This window comes from Strix uralensis, chromosome 1 (genome assembly GCF_047716275.1).
Source record: "Strix uralensis isolate ZFMK-TIS-50842 chromosome 1, bStrUra1, whole genome shotgun sequence".
Classification (NCBI taxonomy): Eukaryota; Metazoa; Chordata; class Aves; order Strigiformes; family Strigidae; genus Strix; species Strix uralensis.
In genome coordinates, this window is record NC_133972.1 from 39,086,618 (window position 1) to 39,103,295 (window position 16,678).

Genomic DNA, 16,678 nt, shown 5'->3' on the forward strand with positions numbered 1-16,678 from the left:
ACACTTGAGCATATTGAATACTTCCCCATTTGTTGTCATTTACTAGTTTGCTAAGGGTATTTCCCCTTTCCCAGGTTATTAATATATTAGACAACATTGTCCCCAGTATCAGCCCCTGAGGAACAGCACTAGTAACCAGCCCCCAGTTACACTTCAGACTTGAGCTTGTGCACATCTCTGTTTTAAAAGAGAATTGTTAGTGAACTTAAAGGAGAAGTGTTAGTGCCACTCCAACATTGTCAGTGAAATGAAATCCGGATGCTGTTAATTTTCTGGCATGAGGGACCCATTGCAGTAGCGCTGGACTTTAGCAACCTGTAAACACATGGAAAATGATAACATGTGAAAAGTGAATTCCTCGTAGGTGCTCAGATACTGGACAGAGAACTTTTTTAGCTGGTGGCATACTGGAGAATATAATGGAGAAGGAGATTCAGATAGAAAAGCTGAAAATACTGTGGACTGGGTGAAAGAGCCTGTATTGGATTTAAGTGTCAAGGTTGTGGCAGACGGGGTGCTACAGGGGTGGCTTCTGTGAGAAGCTGCTAGAAGCTTCCACTGCGTCTGATAGAGCCAATGCCAGCCGGCTCCAAGATGGACCCACTGCTGGCCAAGGCCAACCCATCAGCGACGGTAGTAATGCCTCTGGGATAACGTAATTAAGAAGGGGGTAAAAAAACCTTGGACAACAACAGCTGAGAGAGGAGTGGGAATATGTGAGAGCAGCAGCCCTGCAGACACCAAGGTCAGTGAAGAAGGAGGGGGAGGAGGTGCTCCAGGCACCGGAGCAGAGATCCCCCTGCAGCCCATGATGAAGACCCTGGTGAGGCAGGCTGTGCCCTGCACCCATGGAGGGTAACGGTGGAGCAGATCTCCACCTGCAGCCCGGGGAGGACCCCAGGACCCCATGCCAGAGCAGGTGGATGTGCCCAAAGGAGGCTGTGACCCCGTGGGAAGCCCACGCTGGAGCAGGCTCCTGGCAGGACCTGTGACCCCATGGAGAGAGCAGCCCACGCTGGGGCAGGTTTGCTGGCAGGACTTGTGACCCCGTGGGGGACCCATGCTGGAGCAGCCTGTTCCTGAAGGACTGCACCCCGTGGGAGGGACCCACATTGGAGCAGTTCATGAAGAACTACAGCCTGTGGGAAGGACTCATGTTGGAGAAGTTTGTGGAGGACTGTCTCCCATGGGAAAGACCTCATGCTGGAGCAGGGGAAGAGTGTGAGGAGTCTTTCCCCTGAGGAGGAAGGAGCAGCAGAGATATGTGATGAACTGACCGCAACCCCCATTCCCCATCACCCTGAGCCGTTTGGGGGCAGGAGGTAGAGAAATTGGGAGCAAAGTGAAGCCTGGGAAGAAGGGAGGGGTGGGGAGGAAGGTGTTTTAAGATTTGATTTTATTTCTCATTACTCTACTCTGGTTCTGATTGGCAATAAATTAAATTAATTTCCCTGTGTTGAGTCTGTTTTACCCATGACAGTAACTGGTGAGTGATCTCTCCCTGTCCTTATCTCGACCCATGAGCCTTTTATTTTATTTTCTCTCCCCTGTCCAGCTGAGGAGGAGAGTGATAGAGTGGCTTTGGTGGGCACCCAGCATCCAGCCAAGGTCAGCCCACCACTGGGTCTCAGTGTTGACAGCACTGTGCAGTGTGTGACAGTAGCAACAGCACTCATTTATGTGGGAGTGCTGCAGGTGGTGCAGAGCAGCAAATCGCTATATTGTATACACAAAGGTGCTGGTGCCATGTCATTTAAGTACCTATACCTTTTCACATCCTATTCCCTGTCTTATATTGTAGCTAAAAGTTGTTGGTGTCTTCTGTGGCTTGTGAACACATTCAAAGGCAAAGGCTTAAAAATGACAAGGTCTGTAAAATAGTAAATTGTTTCTGCAGCAAACACTCCTATCAGATTAGAGGCTACAGAGAAAGATAGCTCCCTCTTGTTTGAATAGCACTGTGTTATTGGTCACTCTGTACCAGGGTGTTTGGCAGGTGACTTGGAGCAGTACCATTAAAGAAGAGAACACTCATGGTCAGGCTGTGCAGTTTGATGAAGTGCAGAAGACTGACAATTTTCTCAAGTAATGCTTGCTTACAAAATGGCTAAGAGCTATTGCTGTTTGTTACTGATCACCTTTCAGACGCAGAATTGTCTTTCCTTAGCTGTCACAATGTAATTTGTAATATGTTGGTTTTTTCTGTAGGGCTTTTCAATGCCATAATAAATTATATTTCATATGCCAAGAACTGATGTGTTCCCAATGGCCCCACTGTTATTTTTTCAACGAGAGGCAAAAAGATCACCACCTGAAGAGAAGCACAAAGGAATTCCAGCCAGTAAGTCAGCTTCATCAGGGGCCCAACTTCAATGCCTCTATGCAAATACACGTAGCATGGGGAATAAACAAGAGGAACTTGAGACCTGAACATGCCTGCAGGTCTGTGATGTTATTAGCATCACAGTCACATGGTGGGATGACTCCTATGACTGGAGTGTTTTAATGGAAGGTACCAGGCTCTTTGGGAAGGACATGCAGGGGAGATGAAGAGGAAGAGTCACCCTCTATGTCAGTAACCAGCTGGAGTGCATGGAGCTCTTGCCTGGGGATGGATGAGGGTCTGACTGAGAGTTTAGGGGTCAGGATTAAAGAGAAGGCAGGGACAGAAGACATTATAGCAGGGGCCACCGGACCAGGAAGACCAAGCGGATGAGGCCTTCTGTAGACAGATAGGAGCAGACTCACATTTACAAGCCCTGGCCTTCGTGGGGGCCCTTAGGGTTGATGCAAGAACAGAGAGCCTGGGAGGAATACAAAGAAACTGTCCAAGCACCCAGGGATCAGGTTAGGAAAGCCAAAGCCCTGATAGAATTAAATCTGGCCAGAGACATCAAGGACAACAAGAAAAGCTTCTATAGGTACGTTGGTGATAAAAGGAAGACTAGGGAAAATGTGGGCCCTCTCCAGAAGGAAATGGGAGACCTGGTTACCCGTATGGAGAAGGATGAGGTCTTCAAAGACTTTTTTGTCTCAGTCTTTACTGGCCAGGGCTCTAGCCACACCGCCCAAGTCACAGAAGGCAAAGACAGGGACTGGGAGAACGAAGAATCACCCACTGTAGGAGAAGATCAGGTTTGAGACCATCTAAGGAACCTGAAGGTATGCAAGTCCATAGGACCTGATGAGATGCATTCGCAGGTCCTAAGGGAACTGTTGAATGAAGTGGCTAAGCCACTATCCATCATATTTGAGAAGTAGTGGCAGTTTGGTGAAGTTCCTGCTGACTGGAAAAGGGGAAACATAACCCCCATTTTTAAAAGGAGAAAAAAGGAAGACCTAGGGAACTACAGGCCAGTAGGTCTCACCTCTGTCTGGCAAGATCATGGAGCAGATCCTCCTGGAAATTATGCTTCTGCACATGGAAAATAAGGAGGTGATTGGTGACAGCCAACATGGCTTCATGAAGGGCAAATCATGCCTAACAAATTTGGTAGCCTTCTACAACAGGGTTACAGTGTTGGTTGATAAGGAAAGAACAATTGAAATCATCTACTTGGACTTGTGCGAAAGTTTTGGCACTGTTCCCCACAACGTCCTTATCTCTAACTTGGAGAGACACAGATTTGACGGATGGACCACTTGGTGAATAAGGAATTGGCTGGATGGTCGCACTCAAAGAGTTGTGGTCAATGGCTCAATGTTCAGGTGGAGAGCAGTGACGAGTGGCATTCTTCAAGGGTCAGTACTGGGACCAGCACTGTTTAACATCTTTGTTGGTGACATGGGCAGTGGGATTGAGTGCACCCTCAGCAAGTTTGCTGACGACACCAAGCTGTGTGGTGCGGTCGACACGCTGGAGGGAAGGGATGTGCCATCCAGAGGGACCTGGACAGGCTGGAGAGGTGGGCCTGTGTGAACCTCATGAAGTTCAACAAGGCCAAGTGCAAGGTCCTGCACGTGGGTCGGGGCAATCTCAAGCACAAATACAGGCTGGGTGATGAGTGGATTGAGAGCAACCTTGCAGAGAAGGGCTTGGGAATATTAGTGGATGGAAGACTGACTATGAGCCAGCAATGTGTGCTTGCAGCCCAGAAATCCAGCTGTGTCCTGGGCTGCATCAAGAGAAGTGTGGCCAGCAGGTCAAGGGAGGTGATTCTGCCCCTCTGCTCCACTCTTGCGAGACCCCACCTGGAGCACTGTGTCCAGCTCTGGGACTCCCAACATAAGAAGGACATGGACCTGCTCGAGCAAGTCCGGAGTAGGCCATGAAGATGACTGGGGAGCTGGAGCACCTCCCTTATGAGGACAGGCTGAGAGAGTTGGGGTTGTTCAGCCTGGAGAAGAGAAGGCTCCGGGGACACCTTGTAGCGACCTTCCAGTACTTAAAGGGGGCCTACAGGAAAGGTGGGGAGGGACTCTTTATCAGGGAGTGTAGGGATAGGACTAGGGTAACGATTTTAAACTAAAAGAGGGTAGGTTTAGATTAGATATAAGGAAGAAATTCTTCACTGTGAAGGCAGTTAGACACTGGAACAGGTTGGCCAGCGAAGTTATGGCTGCCCCCTCCCTGGCAGTGTTCAAGGCCAGGTTGGACGGGACTTTAGCAACCTCGTCTAGTGGAAGGTGTCCCTGCCCATGGCAGGGGGGTTGGAACTAGGTGGTCTTTAAGGTCTCTTCCAACCAAAACCATTGTATGATTCTATGAAGATACTCCATCCAGATAAATGAGAACTGAAATAAATAATCATTGTTCAGTTGAGGTTTCAGAGGATGTGTAACAGAAAAACTGCATTGAATTAACAGGTGGAGAACAGTTTCTAAAGTCCAGGTATTACAAATCAGTTTCATCATATGTGGACCTTGAATCTTCAAAGGGCAAATCTCATATTTGTAAATATTCAGTTTATTTATTAGGTGCAGAGCCTATATAATATTACATGACTCAAAGCTGTGGGAAAAAGTTACTTATGTGCACAGATATAGTGTTTTCTTGAATTAACTCTAATTATTCTACCTGAGCACTGTCTGCTTATAGCGAATTAGAAGAAGTAACCTTTCAAAGTCACTTACCTTTGGAGATAAAGCAAGAGACAGTTTGTTTACTTTCTGGTAACAAATTACAGAATTAAAATATTCTTTGTAGTGACAACAACCAGGCAGGAACGTTGAAATTATTTCAGTGTTATAAATATTTATAAGTTCTATTATAAATGTAGTTATTATATAATTATTTATAAGATATTTAGGATCAAGATGGCAAAAAAGGAAACAGAGTGACACTATCAACAGCACATTTTCAGTTTGTGCTTAACACCTTTGAAACAAATGACCTTTTTGCCAATATCCTCTTAAATAAAGTATAAAATCATGTAACAGAATATATCAGAGCATATCAAGTTTCCACTGTGGGCAAAATACCTTATGTCAGCCATGGATTTAGAAACAACAGCCATGGATATAGAATATGAAATTAGGAAAGAGATGTTCTAGGTTACAAGCGCATCTAGAATTCTATGATCAAATTTGGATTAAGGTTCTGTGCAACTGTTGATAAATAGACAATATTCAGAGAAGAGCATGAAAAATAAGATTAAATGGTAATTTGATAAATCTGTAGAGATTTAGCTTAGTAATGTGATATAAAAAGACCCAGAAATGGATGAAGTAAAAGATCTCTCTTCTGCAAAGTGAGAGAGAACTCCTGCATGTCATTTTTCTTGCTTGTTCTTTTTCCACTGTGATTTTTGCACCTCACCTGGGCTACAGTAGTGGAGAGTGCCATCTTACTTTCTGGTATAGAGTGTCAGTTAAAAGTATTCTTCCCGATTGATTCGGCTAGGTCTGAATTGCTTCTGGCTTGGGTGAGCCTAGAATGCAAATCCACTTTAGTGAAACTAAGGGTAAAACAGTATAGCTGCTGAGAACAATAAACTGTTGTGTTGACTAGCCTTAAAAGTTGTTTAAAACTAATACTAAAGCAATTAATAGTTAGAATTAAACCAAAGGGTGTCTCTGTCATGGTTGCCTGCCTTTTGAATAAGTCTCATCTAAATTGCAAAACCAGCTCCTAATCAACACAAGAAATCCAGAGACATTATGAATATCTGTACCTTAAGAGAAACTTTGGTTGGATTTAGCATCTTATTCAATATTGAAAGAGGTGTAGAGAATCCGTCCCTTTCTGACTGGTAAGTGGTGGTCACGTGTGGTAGCTGGCAGGGTTTTTCTTTCTGTTAACTTTACTATTTTTATAGAGCTTGTATCTGAGATTAGTTTATAGGGTCAACGATTATGAAAGAAATATATGTGGATAGTGTGATATGGTCTCAGATGATTTGTTCTCTAGGAAACCACCCTAAAAAGTATTTGCTGATGTCTGGCTCAGAAATTCAGAAGTGATTTTAAAGGTTCATTCTTAATTTTTTATTCTTGTGTGCTGTTTTCTTGAAGGCTGGGCCTACTTTATGAAGTAACTTCTTTTAAAAATCAGACTATTTAAAAATACTTTCTCATATCAAAGAGATTGTGAGCCTTAGAGTGTATGAGACCACTTTTGACAGAGTTTAGACAGTCTTGTTTCTTGAAAGGTTTTTGGATGGTAATCTGTTACAGGTTTACTGAAAGTTCAATATAAAAGCCCTCTAGAAACAGGTAATTAGAAAGAAACCTTACAACAAAATTGGTTACTCAATAATTCTTTATCCCTGAATTTAAATTCAAGATATTGATTCTTCCCAACAGTATGTAAACTCAAGGCACCTAAGATTTCTCAGGCTAGATTCATCCTCTGGCTGCTTCTCCTGCAGGCAAGATGAAGTAAGTTAATTTTTAAGTTTAAAAGAATATAATTCCTTGGAGAAGTTATGAGTAATGAGAAAAGTAATATTATTCATCTGTTTCTGTCTACAATACACAGCTTAATTTATGAGATGGAAAGGAAAATGGTTACAAGAATCCTTATGTCAAAATCAATAATCAGTTACTTGGAGACTAAATGCTAATACCTACAATGGTATTTTTCTGCTGTAAGATATACTTTGTAGCACTAAAGCTTTTGGAATCCTATTCAGTCCATTTCAAAAAGAAAGAAAAAAGTTATTCAGACTCTAGAGAAACAAATGCAGAAAATCCAGTAATATTTTAGTTAACATAAAAGGAAGTTACAGTAAAAACAAAGACAAATATTTAGGAGTTATTATATCGATTGTTGTCACTGCATGTCATTGTGAAGACATTGCTAGCAAAGACTGTTAATGTCTTGAGTAGATGCTGTCTTTAGTTTTCTGGTTTTTATTTGCAAAGTCTAATACTGGGACCATCAACCACCATGGGGGTACGAAGGTGGGTATGAAAGGTGTTTGTTGCAAGTACAGAGTAAATATTCAGCATCTTACTGTCCATCTAACTTATCTTATTAATGTCTTCAAGAAGATCTTGATGGTTTTTTAATCCTCTGAAAGCTTATACAAAGCCTACTGTACTCTCACTGACTCCCACTGATTAATTGGACTCTCATTAGCAGTAATAGTCTTGCACTACTGAAAAATTACAACTATATTAGTAAAAGAAATAAGGCTTCTCCCTGGCAGTCATTTTTATGATCACAAGTCCTATAAAAAGCAAATCTACTCACAATATTAGAGAGTAGAATGGATGTGTGAAAATAGATGCAATATCGTGTTTTCATGATTCTTCAAAGGGTTAAAAATAGTTTTAGGTTTCAAATGAGTTGTAAGCAGATCTAAGTATTTAAAAAAAGGTTTATCTTGAGTCTCTGGTAATTTCTGCAACTTCTGTTCTCATGACTTGCCAGTGATATTTTATCAGAATTAAGAAATTGACAATATCATTTGTTTATGGTATTTCAAATGTAAAGCATTGCCTTCAGGGCATTGTTTTATTGGTTTTACATTCCTTCCTGCTGTGTTAAATCTAATGAGGCTTGTCTGTCCTTTAGGTGACCTACAAGCGGGATCTGTATGCAGCTGAATCGATTATTAAGGGTATGTGTTCGTCCTTGTGGCTGTCAGTTTGCATATTCCTGAGTCTAATTAAGAATCTTGTGTGCTATAGTTTTAAATGTCTTTAAGAAAAGTTTTATGATGAAAAAAATGTGCTTAGGCAAGTTGTTTTAGCTTGTTCACTGGAATACTTACATTATGCATTATTTACCTTTATTTACTTCTCTTAGAACAGAGAACCTTATACAAAGCTGTGTATATTATAGAGTCAAACAGATTAATTTTGAATGGCTTTATAAAGAATAAACATTTTTTTTCTTTCATTTGCAGTTCAATTCTGAAAGTGTTCCATCTTTCTAATCTAAGCAGTTGACTGAAAATTAAAGATTAACTCTTTAGGGCTCGCCACTCTTTTACATAGACAATTGTTACCTAAATGGATATAGCAATTATATGACATTGAGGTATTCCATTAATTTATACTTTGCTGAACTGGTTTTTAACCTTTTCCTGTACTGGTAACAGTGCTTTCATAGGACTTTAACATAAAGACTAGATTTAGTCATTATCTAAATCGACTCAATCTAAAAAGAAGGTAGAAAGGAAGAACTCCTAAGTGTGGTATGAGGTGCACACTGATGGTTGTTGTAAACTTATAGGCACTGATTCAGGGGACTCTTGCTTGACTCCTTGTTGAGAACTGAGGAATAAAAGCCTACAAACTGATGAAGAGAAAGGGACTTCCCTTTGGATTAAAAATATCTTTCCAGAGAAAAGAGTGTGGTTCCTATTTAAGAAAAACAGAGCAAACTCCATGTCCTGTTAGGGCATGGTGAGTGATTGGCTTAGTTGTTCGCTTTAGTGGCTCATGTGTTGTTACAAGATCCAGTATTGACTTAGCTTCTGGTTTGAGTAAATTAGACCATGCCAAGATCAGCTCTGTCACTGTAGACAAGCTAGAAAACTTAAACAGGGCTCAGATATCACTGTGGTATTCTGCATGCTGCTTCTCTAGACGCCCAGGAATGCAACAAGTTTGAAATTTCCGGTTATTACAGTAGGCAAATATTGCGTATTATATGCATTGCTAGAACTAATTGAATTTTTCAAGCATGTATCAAGCAGGTAGGGCTGAGAAACCTTGGAAGTTCTGGTTTGACAGGGAATGGGCTCTCATCTCCAGAACTGAGGCCTGAAATTTTTGGAAAACTTGTTTTGAGTAGGATTCTTAGAGGTTCCACACTCCTTTAGCTTTCAAGTTTAGGATTTCCAAATATTAAATGAACTTCTTCCAACAAGAAGTTGGCTGGGAGTAGTTGGCATGAATTTAGAAAGGTAAAATTATGCCTGACCAACCTTACAGTCTTCTATAATGACATGACTAGCTTGGTGGATGTGAGGAGAGCAGTGGATATGGTTTGTCTTGATTTCAGCAAGGCTTTTAACACTATCTCCCATGACCTTCTCATTGACAAACTGATGAAGTACAGACTGGCCAGTGAGGTGGATTGAAAATTGACTGAACTGCCAGGCTCAAACAGTAAAGTCCAGCTGGAGCCCAGTCACTAGTGGTCTACCCTAGGGGGTCAGTGCTGGTTAAAGTCTTCAATAATGATCTGAATGATAGGGCAGAGCACACCCTCAGCAAATCTGCAGGTGATGTAAAATTGGGAGGAGTAGTTGATAGATCAGGTGGTTGTGCTGCCATTCAGAAGGACCTTGACAGGCTGAAGTAATGGGTGAGCAGGAGTCTCGTGAAATTCAGCAAGGGGAAATGCAAACTCTTGCACTTGGGAAGTACCATTACAGGCTGGGGGCTGATCAGCTGGAAAGCAACTCTGCAGAAGAGGCCCTGGGCAGGTCCTGGTGGACAACAAATTGAACTGGAGCTGGCAATGCACCCTTGTGGTAAAGAAGGCCAACAGCTGCCTGGGCTATGGTGGGCAGAGCATTGCCAGTAGGTCTTGGGAGGTGATCCTTCCCCTCGGCTCAGCACTGGTAAGGTCACATCTGGAGTGTAGGGTCCAATTCTGGGCTCTCCTGTGCAGGAGAGACATGATCATGCTGGAGAGAGTCGAGCAAAGAGTCATGATGGTGATTAAGGTAATGGAGCATCTGTGATATGAGGAGATGCTGTGAGAGCTTGAACTGTTATACCTGGGGAAGAGAAGGCTCAGGGGGATCTTAGCAATAAGTGCCAGATGGGGCAGAGTGAAGAAAGTGGAGCCAGACTTTTCCTCAGTGGTGTTCAGCAAAAAGAGAACGAGCAATGGACGCGAACTGAAATACAGAAAATTCCATTTACACATCTGGAAAGCCTGGAAATTCTTAGGATTCTCAGGGGTTTTTTTATTACAAAGCTGGGAGGTTGGAAGGGAGATTGTCTGTCCTTGATTTCCTAGGAATCATTCATTCAGCTGAGATTGCCAATACGAGCATCGTTTGGCTTATAAATGCCATTTTTCACCAGCTTTTATTGAGTAATTGAAAAGGATATTTCGTCTCAGAAATTACTTGGATTAATATTTTCAGAACAGTATTTTTAACTTACTCAAGCTTATGGGAAGCTTTGAAAATAGGGTTGTGATCTGACTTAAACTGGAAAAATATCTTGAAAATATGCAGTTTCTCAATCTTGGCCACTTATTTTTTGATAGTTATTGGACATTTAAAAACTTTATGCAAACAGAATTAATTCTGTCATTAAGAGTTTTTCCCAAATAAAATCTAGATAGGAAGTTCTTCAGCTGTCCCAGTGATTATCAAAGCATTTTTTTTAAGTTTTCTGAAATTCTTGTGCTCTTGAAAAGTACGTAATAGTTATAATTTAATTTTAAGTTATCTTTCCTTGGATAAAACAATTCAATTTGAACATAAATTTTAAAAGCTCAATTATTGTTATTGTGGTTGTCATATGAGCAAAACTACTCATAAGACAAAAGAATAGTTCTTAGAGTGAATCAGTATGCAAAAGAGGGATTTCATGGTACGGTATGATATAAAATTAAGCAATGATTTTATCTCCTTGGTGAATAGAAATTGAAACTAATACTTTACCTTGAAAGATCAATGGAAAAGAGGGAAGCTTCCAATCTTTGAGAAGTGCAAAAGTAATTATATAAAAAAATGAGGTTCTTTTTTTCCAGTCTAAATATAGATCCCATTACATGGTTCTCACTGCATTCCTAATTCTAATAGAGTGTATGCATGCTTTTACAGTACAGACTCTTTTAATTTTAAATATTATCTCCAATTTTAAGTATTACCTATACAGCAGAGATTGTCATAGAAGCATTCCCTTTGACAGTAACGTTAATAAGGAAATGGAGAAAGCTGATTCAGCCACTTGGATGTGCTGGTTTGTTACAATATTTGTAAATATTTGCTGTAATAAGAATTGTTGTATTTCTGTCAGTCAGGCTTGCTGAAGCCAGTAATGCCAGCATAAAATGGTGTAAATGCCATGAGTCAGCTCAATGAATGTACTGTGTTGACTATATCTTGACAAAACGTTCAATATTCAACTTGGACAAAGTCTCAGCAAACTCATATTTCTATGTTGGCTTTGATCTTATTTTCCCTTTTCCTGTGTATTTTTCATATTTATTTACCATATATGTTCTCAATAGTTAATGGTAATTTATCAGTCACTACTGCATCAAGTAGATCCATTTTCATTTCCATTTTCCTTGAACTTAACTGTAGACTGTACTACTTTTGTAATACAAAGGCCAATTTATTGAACTGTATCATTCAGTATTACTCAAATATTTAATAGTTATTTAGTTGAGAGGACCTTCAGGAGTTGAGAGGATGTGTAAAGGAAAAGAAAAATCAAAACCAGTGCTGATTTATATTTTTGAAATGTTCTTTGTTCATCTTCTTGTAGTTTATTTGATCCTTTACTAGCTACGTTTTTCTGCAGTGGGCAAAGAGCAAGCCAGATGGACACCTTGTGTAAAATATGTTGCTTTATGTAGCTAGAGAATGAGACAGCAGCCTCCCGTCATCCAGCTGCTTATGCCTCCATCCCGACACATCCCCATTATTACATAGCAGCTCTTGTGAAGGTGGGAACTGAGTCATCACGTTTCTTGTGGGGAAACTAGAAATTAATACAATGTGAAAAAATGGTTTCTGTGCTTTCACTCTGCTGCCCTCTCATCCTGATAAAGATGACTCCTTGTATTCTTTTAATCAGTGCTATCCTTTCCTCTTTATAGATTGTTTAAAGAAAAACAATTAGATTGGTAATATTTTTAATCTTTTGCTTAAAAAATGTTTTTATAGTCTTTTGTGCTAATTTTATGTAACACATTCACAGTATTATTTCATACAAAAAAATTATAAACCTGAAACAATACTGCAACCGTCATGCAAATGAATTTCCATGTTCCTGAGTATATAAGGGCTTCAATCATCTCATAAATCATTAAAGAAGATTAGTTATAATTTATTTTAAAAATAAGATGTGTTCCAAGCAGCTTTCTCTAAAATTGCTTGAGTAGAAAATGAGAATGCAGCTTATTCAAATGAAAGGAGCATTCAGTAACTTTAACTATTTCTATTTATAACTGGAGCAAAAATGCTGTAAATGACCAGTCATTCTCTTCACAGATACATATTTACATGTGTATTTGATCATGTTATCACATTTTTTGTTTTCACTAAAGCCAATACAATCTTTTCCAGCTGTTGGTTATGATAAAAAGCTTGTGTAGCTTAAAGTAAAAATGAAGACCTTCATGGTGGTAAATCAGGCTAATCCCTTACTTGATCTTTACTTATCTAATGTTCTGTTACTGTGGCAGCATGCAATATATCTGTTTCAGTAACCACAGTAGTCTTTATTGTGCCTGGTCCATATGAAAAACAATACTTTAAGTTCATTGAAGTTTAGATTTGCTTTTTGCTGCATTGCGTGAGTTCAGGAAGGGGAAGCCGAACATGCTCTTTACTCCTTATGCAAGCAGTGTAATGAGTCCTCCATAGCTAATTAGGACACTCTGTAGCAGATTTATCTTACATAATTAATTATCTTTAATGGGGCTTTGAATAAACACTGTTAGCACTCAGAGTCTGCAGTTGGAGAGTTGTGCTCTATATATTCTGTGCCCTTCAAAAGGCTTCCAATATCAGGTCTTCAGGTTGATATAACATGACTTATTTTTGTAGCAGACGGTTGAGACATGTAAATTAATATTAGGCAAGCATTTTATTCACAGTTCATGCCACACTTAAAGGAAAGTATATTTAAGGGGAGAATATATTTTTGTCATCCTGTTGTACCCCCATGTTGTTGTATCATTCAGTCTTATGGTTGTTAGTTTTACAGAAGAAATCGTAATAGCTATGTTTTGCTATGTTGTGCTGTAACTGTGGGAAGCCTTCAAGGATAGGTCACTTCCCGGAATGGTGACCATCCTACAATCCAAGGCATGCTCAGTTAGGCCTTTCCTACTAGCTGAGTAATTGACTGTATTACAGCATCTGCTTTTCTCAAGACTTCAGAACCCCTTAAGTGATCCTATATGAAGTGCTTCTACTTGTCATTACCCTTTTGTGCTTTCTCCCACAATGTTGATACCTGTCTGCTGTGTGGTAGCTACTCGCTGCTGCTTGTGAGCTTTGGCGTTACAGACCTGCTGGTGTCATGGAAGTTTGTCATGGAAGTGTGTCATGGAGACTGACAGAGAAACAACCACAGCGAGGCAGTGGCATGCAATGTTTCTTCTGATGGTTTCAGTAACAGTCTCTGGAGAGAGGAAGGATCTTCTGCTGATTCTGGTCAGTTTAGAGGCACAGACTTGGCTAGCAGAAGTCCGCAGTGTTATTCGTGGCTCACACAAGACCCCCAGGGTTGTGGATTTTCAGATACTGTTCCCCCTTAGAGTCGTGCTCAGGAACAGGTTTTCTGGTAATCTACCTCCTCTTTTTCCTTTCCTTCCCTTTTCCTTTTCCTTCTTTGTGATGATGATGAAGTTCCAGGAACTCCAAAAAGGCATATTTATGGCAGAAATACCTGCCTTCCCATGTGGAATTCAATATCTTTTGCCTTGTTAAAACCCCTTTCTTTTACTTTTGCATGGCACTGGTGCTAGTGTCTGTAACCTTGCAGAGCCTAGCTGGCAGCAATCTTTCCTACCTATATGGAGAAGAGGGTGCCTCATCCTGATGCTATATTTCACTTCGGGTACGTGATGGTTCTTCTTTGTGTCAGGTCGTTGAAGAGGACACAGGACTGAAATGCAGCATTGTGCACTGGATAGTACAGTCTTGTATCACACACTTGGGTGGATTCAGACTCCATGTTCAGGCCACGTAGAGTGCCTGAAGTGGAAGTCCTGCGTGACACTGTAAGGCTGGGTTGCAAGGTACCAGCTCTCAGTATGCCACCTTGCACGCTGTCAAGGTCCTCTGGAGATATCCCAGAAGCTAAATGTATGGGCTGGGAGGGTGCAGGGTACTAAGGGCACTGGCCTCACACCAGCTCTCTCCACTGCTGTTCCAGTCTTCACAACTGATTTCTTTATTATCAAGTGATCCAACTTACTTTGCTGGATGCACATTTTATCACTGGATGAATTCAGCAGTGATGAAGAACTTTTGAGTGTACATATTTAATTTTGTGACTACAGTTCCAAATTTCATGTCATCTAGTTAGATTTGTTAGTGACCAAAACTTGGTTTCCTTCAACTTGAGTATGACAGTTATCTTTTCTGTTAACCTGTTAGTTTTATTTAGGAAATCCATTTAAGCTATATTAAAAATACTTGTTTTGATGAGAAGTATTCACCCAACTCTTCCCTTTCTGATTTCAAATAGTATTTTTTTTTTTTTTGCTTTTAATTATGAACTTCAACAGATCGTTTAATACTTAAATTTTTATACTAGAATGTCAAGGTTACACTTGTGCCTCTAGACAATTTTTCTAAGGAACAGGTTCCTTGTGGTTCAGTTTGACATGTTATTTTGCTATCCTGTTTATTTTTGAGGTACTCTTGCATTTCTGTCTATTATCCATATATTAAATCATAATTCTGTAATTAATCAAATTAAATACAAGAAAAATTATTATGGTAATATGTGTTTGGCCATTAAATGATGTCTGAAAAAAATACAGTTAATCATGTGATTGTAATTATGAGACTGTTTCTTTAGTCAGCTATATTACAAATGTAATTCTACCTAAGTAACAAGTCCCAAATGTTTCATAGAAGCACGGCTAGATTTTTAACTGCTGGCCTAATGAGACATAATAACTGACAAATTTCAGCTTGCTAAACTTGGCTCAGGTGGAAGTAAGAAAAACATGCATACATACATATATTTTTGTAGTGTAGATATTTACATGCATATATATAATTCATGTTCAAGGCAATACAGAGCAACACTTCAATAATGTAGACTAATGAGTTAGTTATCTTTTGGGACTATTTTCTTAAAACATGTCTTAATAATTTGCTTACTTCCTCAAGTCTCTTTTACAACTGTATTATGAAAGTCTGAGTTCTAACATCATTTGTTTTATAAACAGTAAATTTAATGCTTTTCTTTAGTTAAGCAGGTATGAACTTGTACAGTATGTAGACAAGGTGGCACATGCCTATTTTTAATAATCTTGAAGTAAGAAAACATTATCTTACAATAAGGGTGACTCATCTAGAAATGTAGTTAAGATCAGGCTAATACAAAACATCCTAAAAAATTTCCATTAGGACTACTGCCCTCGGGGTAGGTGTCTTTGAACTCTTGTTCCAACATGTAAACTTTAAATGGTGTTTCTCAGTAGAAGTTTGACTCTCTCTCCTCCTCGTTTTTCTTTTCTTAAGGGCCCTTCTTCTGCGACAACTTTTTCACAAGAGTGTGCTCTTGCGGATTGGATATTTTGTCCTCACATTTGGCTCAATAAGTATCTGCTGATGTAGACACAAATATGTTTTGCAAGTGCCAAGAAACATCATAGTGCCTTCAAACTGTTTATGACTGTTGGGAGCTATATACTGTGTTTTGTGTTATATGAAGAACCTGTGTGACTTTTAATTAAAAAACTTAAAAATTGACATAAGCCTTGCTTATCAAAGAACAGATACCTTATTCGAGGTAGTCTGCATTTTCATGGGCACAGTCATTAACGAGTGGCTGTTCTCTGCTGTGGGGCAAAGAAAAAGACTGGCAGATGGAGAGGTACTCCTCAGAATGGTTATTGTCAGGTGAGAACAACCCTCTTGCTTATCTTCCACCACAAAATCTGCCTCTCTTTCTTGTATACTAATATTGGTATGGGCAGTATCAAGTTTGCATTTTGGTTTTTGTGGCTGCGGAGAAATGTGGAATGGGTAAACAAAAAATTGTTAGATATTTTTGGTTACCTATGTTATACCAATAACAATTTCAAATCATTCTGTTGAGCATGAATGAACTAAATACTTGGCAGTACTTATTTAATTTTTTCTTGTGTTTACAGTGGTAGAAACATCTCTGTTATGAGATACTAAAAATGCCAGAGAGAACTATGCTGAATTTCCAGACCAGTCAAACCATTGCTCTGTGACAAGTGAAAATGGAATTCTGATAAATTAATTTACTCTTTTGAATTCCCTGCAAACTTCAAAAGTATTCTGATGAATAGGATGTGCTTCCAAAATAGTAGGAATTGTAATGACAAACCAAGAATGGCATGGTATGAACATATGTTTACAGAAAGAAGTGT

At 39.8% G+C, this 16,678-nt stretch overlaps 1 protein-coding gene across 6 annotated transcripts in view; it reads left to right on the forward strand.

The window, feature by feature from the left end:
• Positions 1–16,678, forward strand: part of CRPPA (CDP-L-ribitol pyrophosphorylase A) — a 146,380-nt gene that overhangs the window by 46,169 nt on the left and 83,533 nt on the right. For all 6 annotated transcript variants that reach the window (XR_012628240.1, XM_074863432.1, XM_074863464.1 and 3 more), the window contains one exon: positions 7,961–8,006. Coding sequence is in view for 5 of the 6 variants with exons in the window: in XM_074863432.1 (XP_074719533.1) it covers positions 7,961–8,006 (46 nt within the window). In the remaining variant the exon portion in view is untranslated. The remainder of the gene's footprint in view (positions 1–7,960; positions 8,007–16,678) is intronic.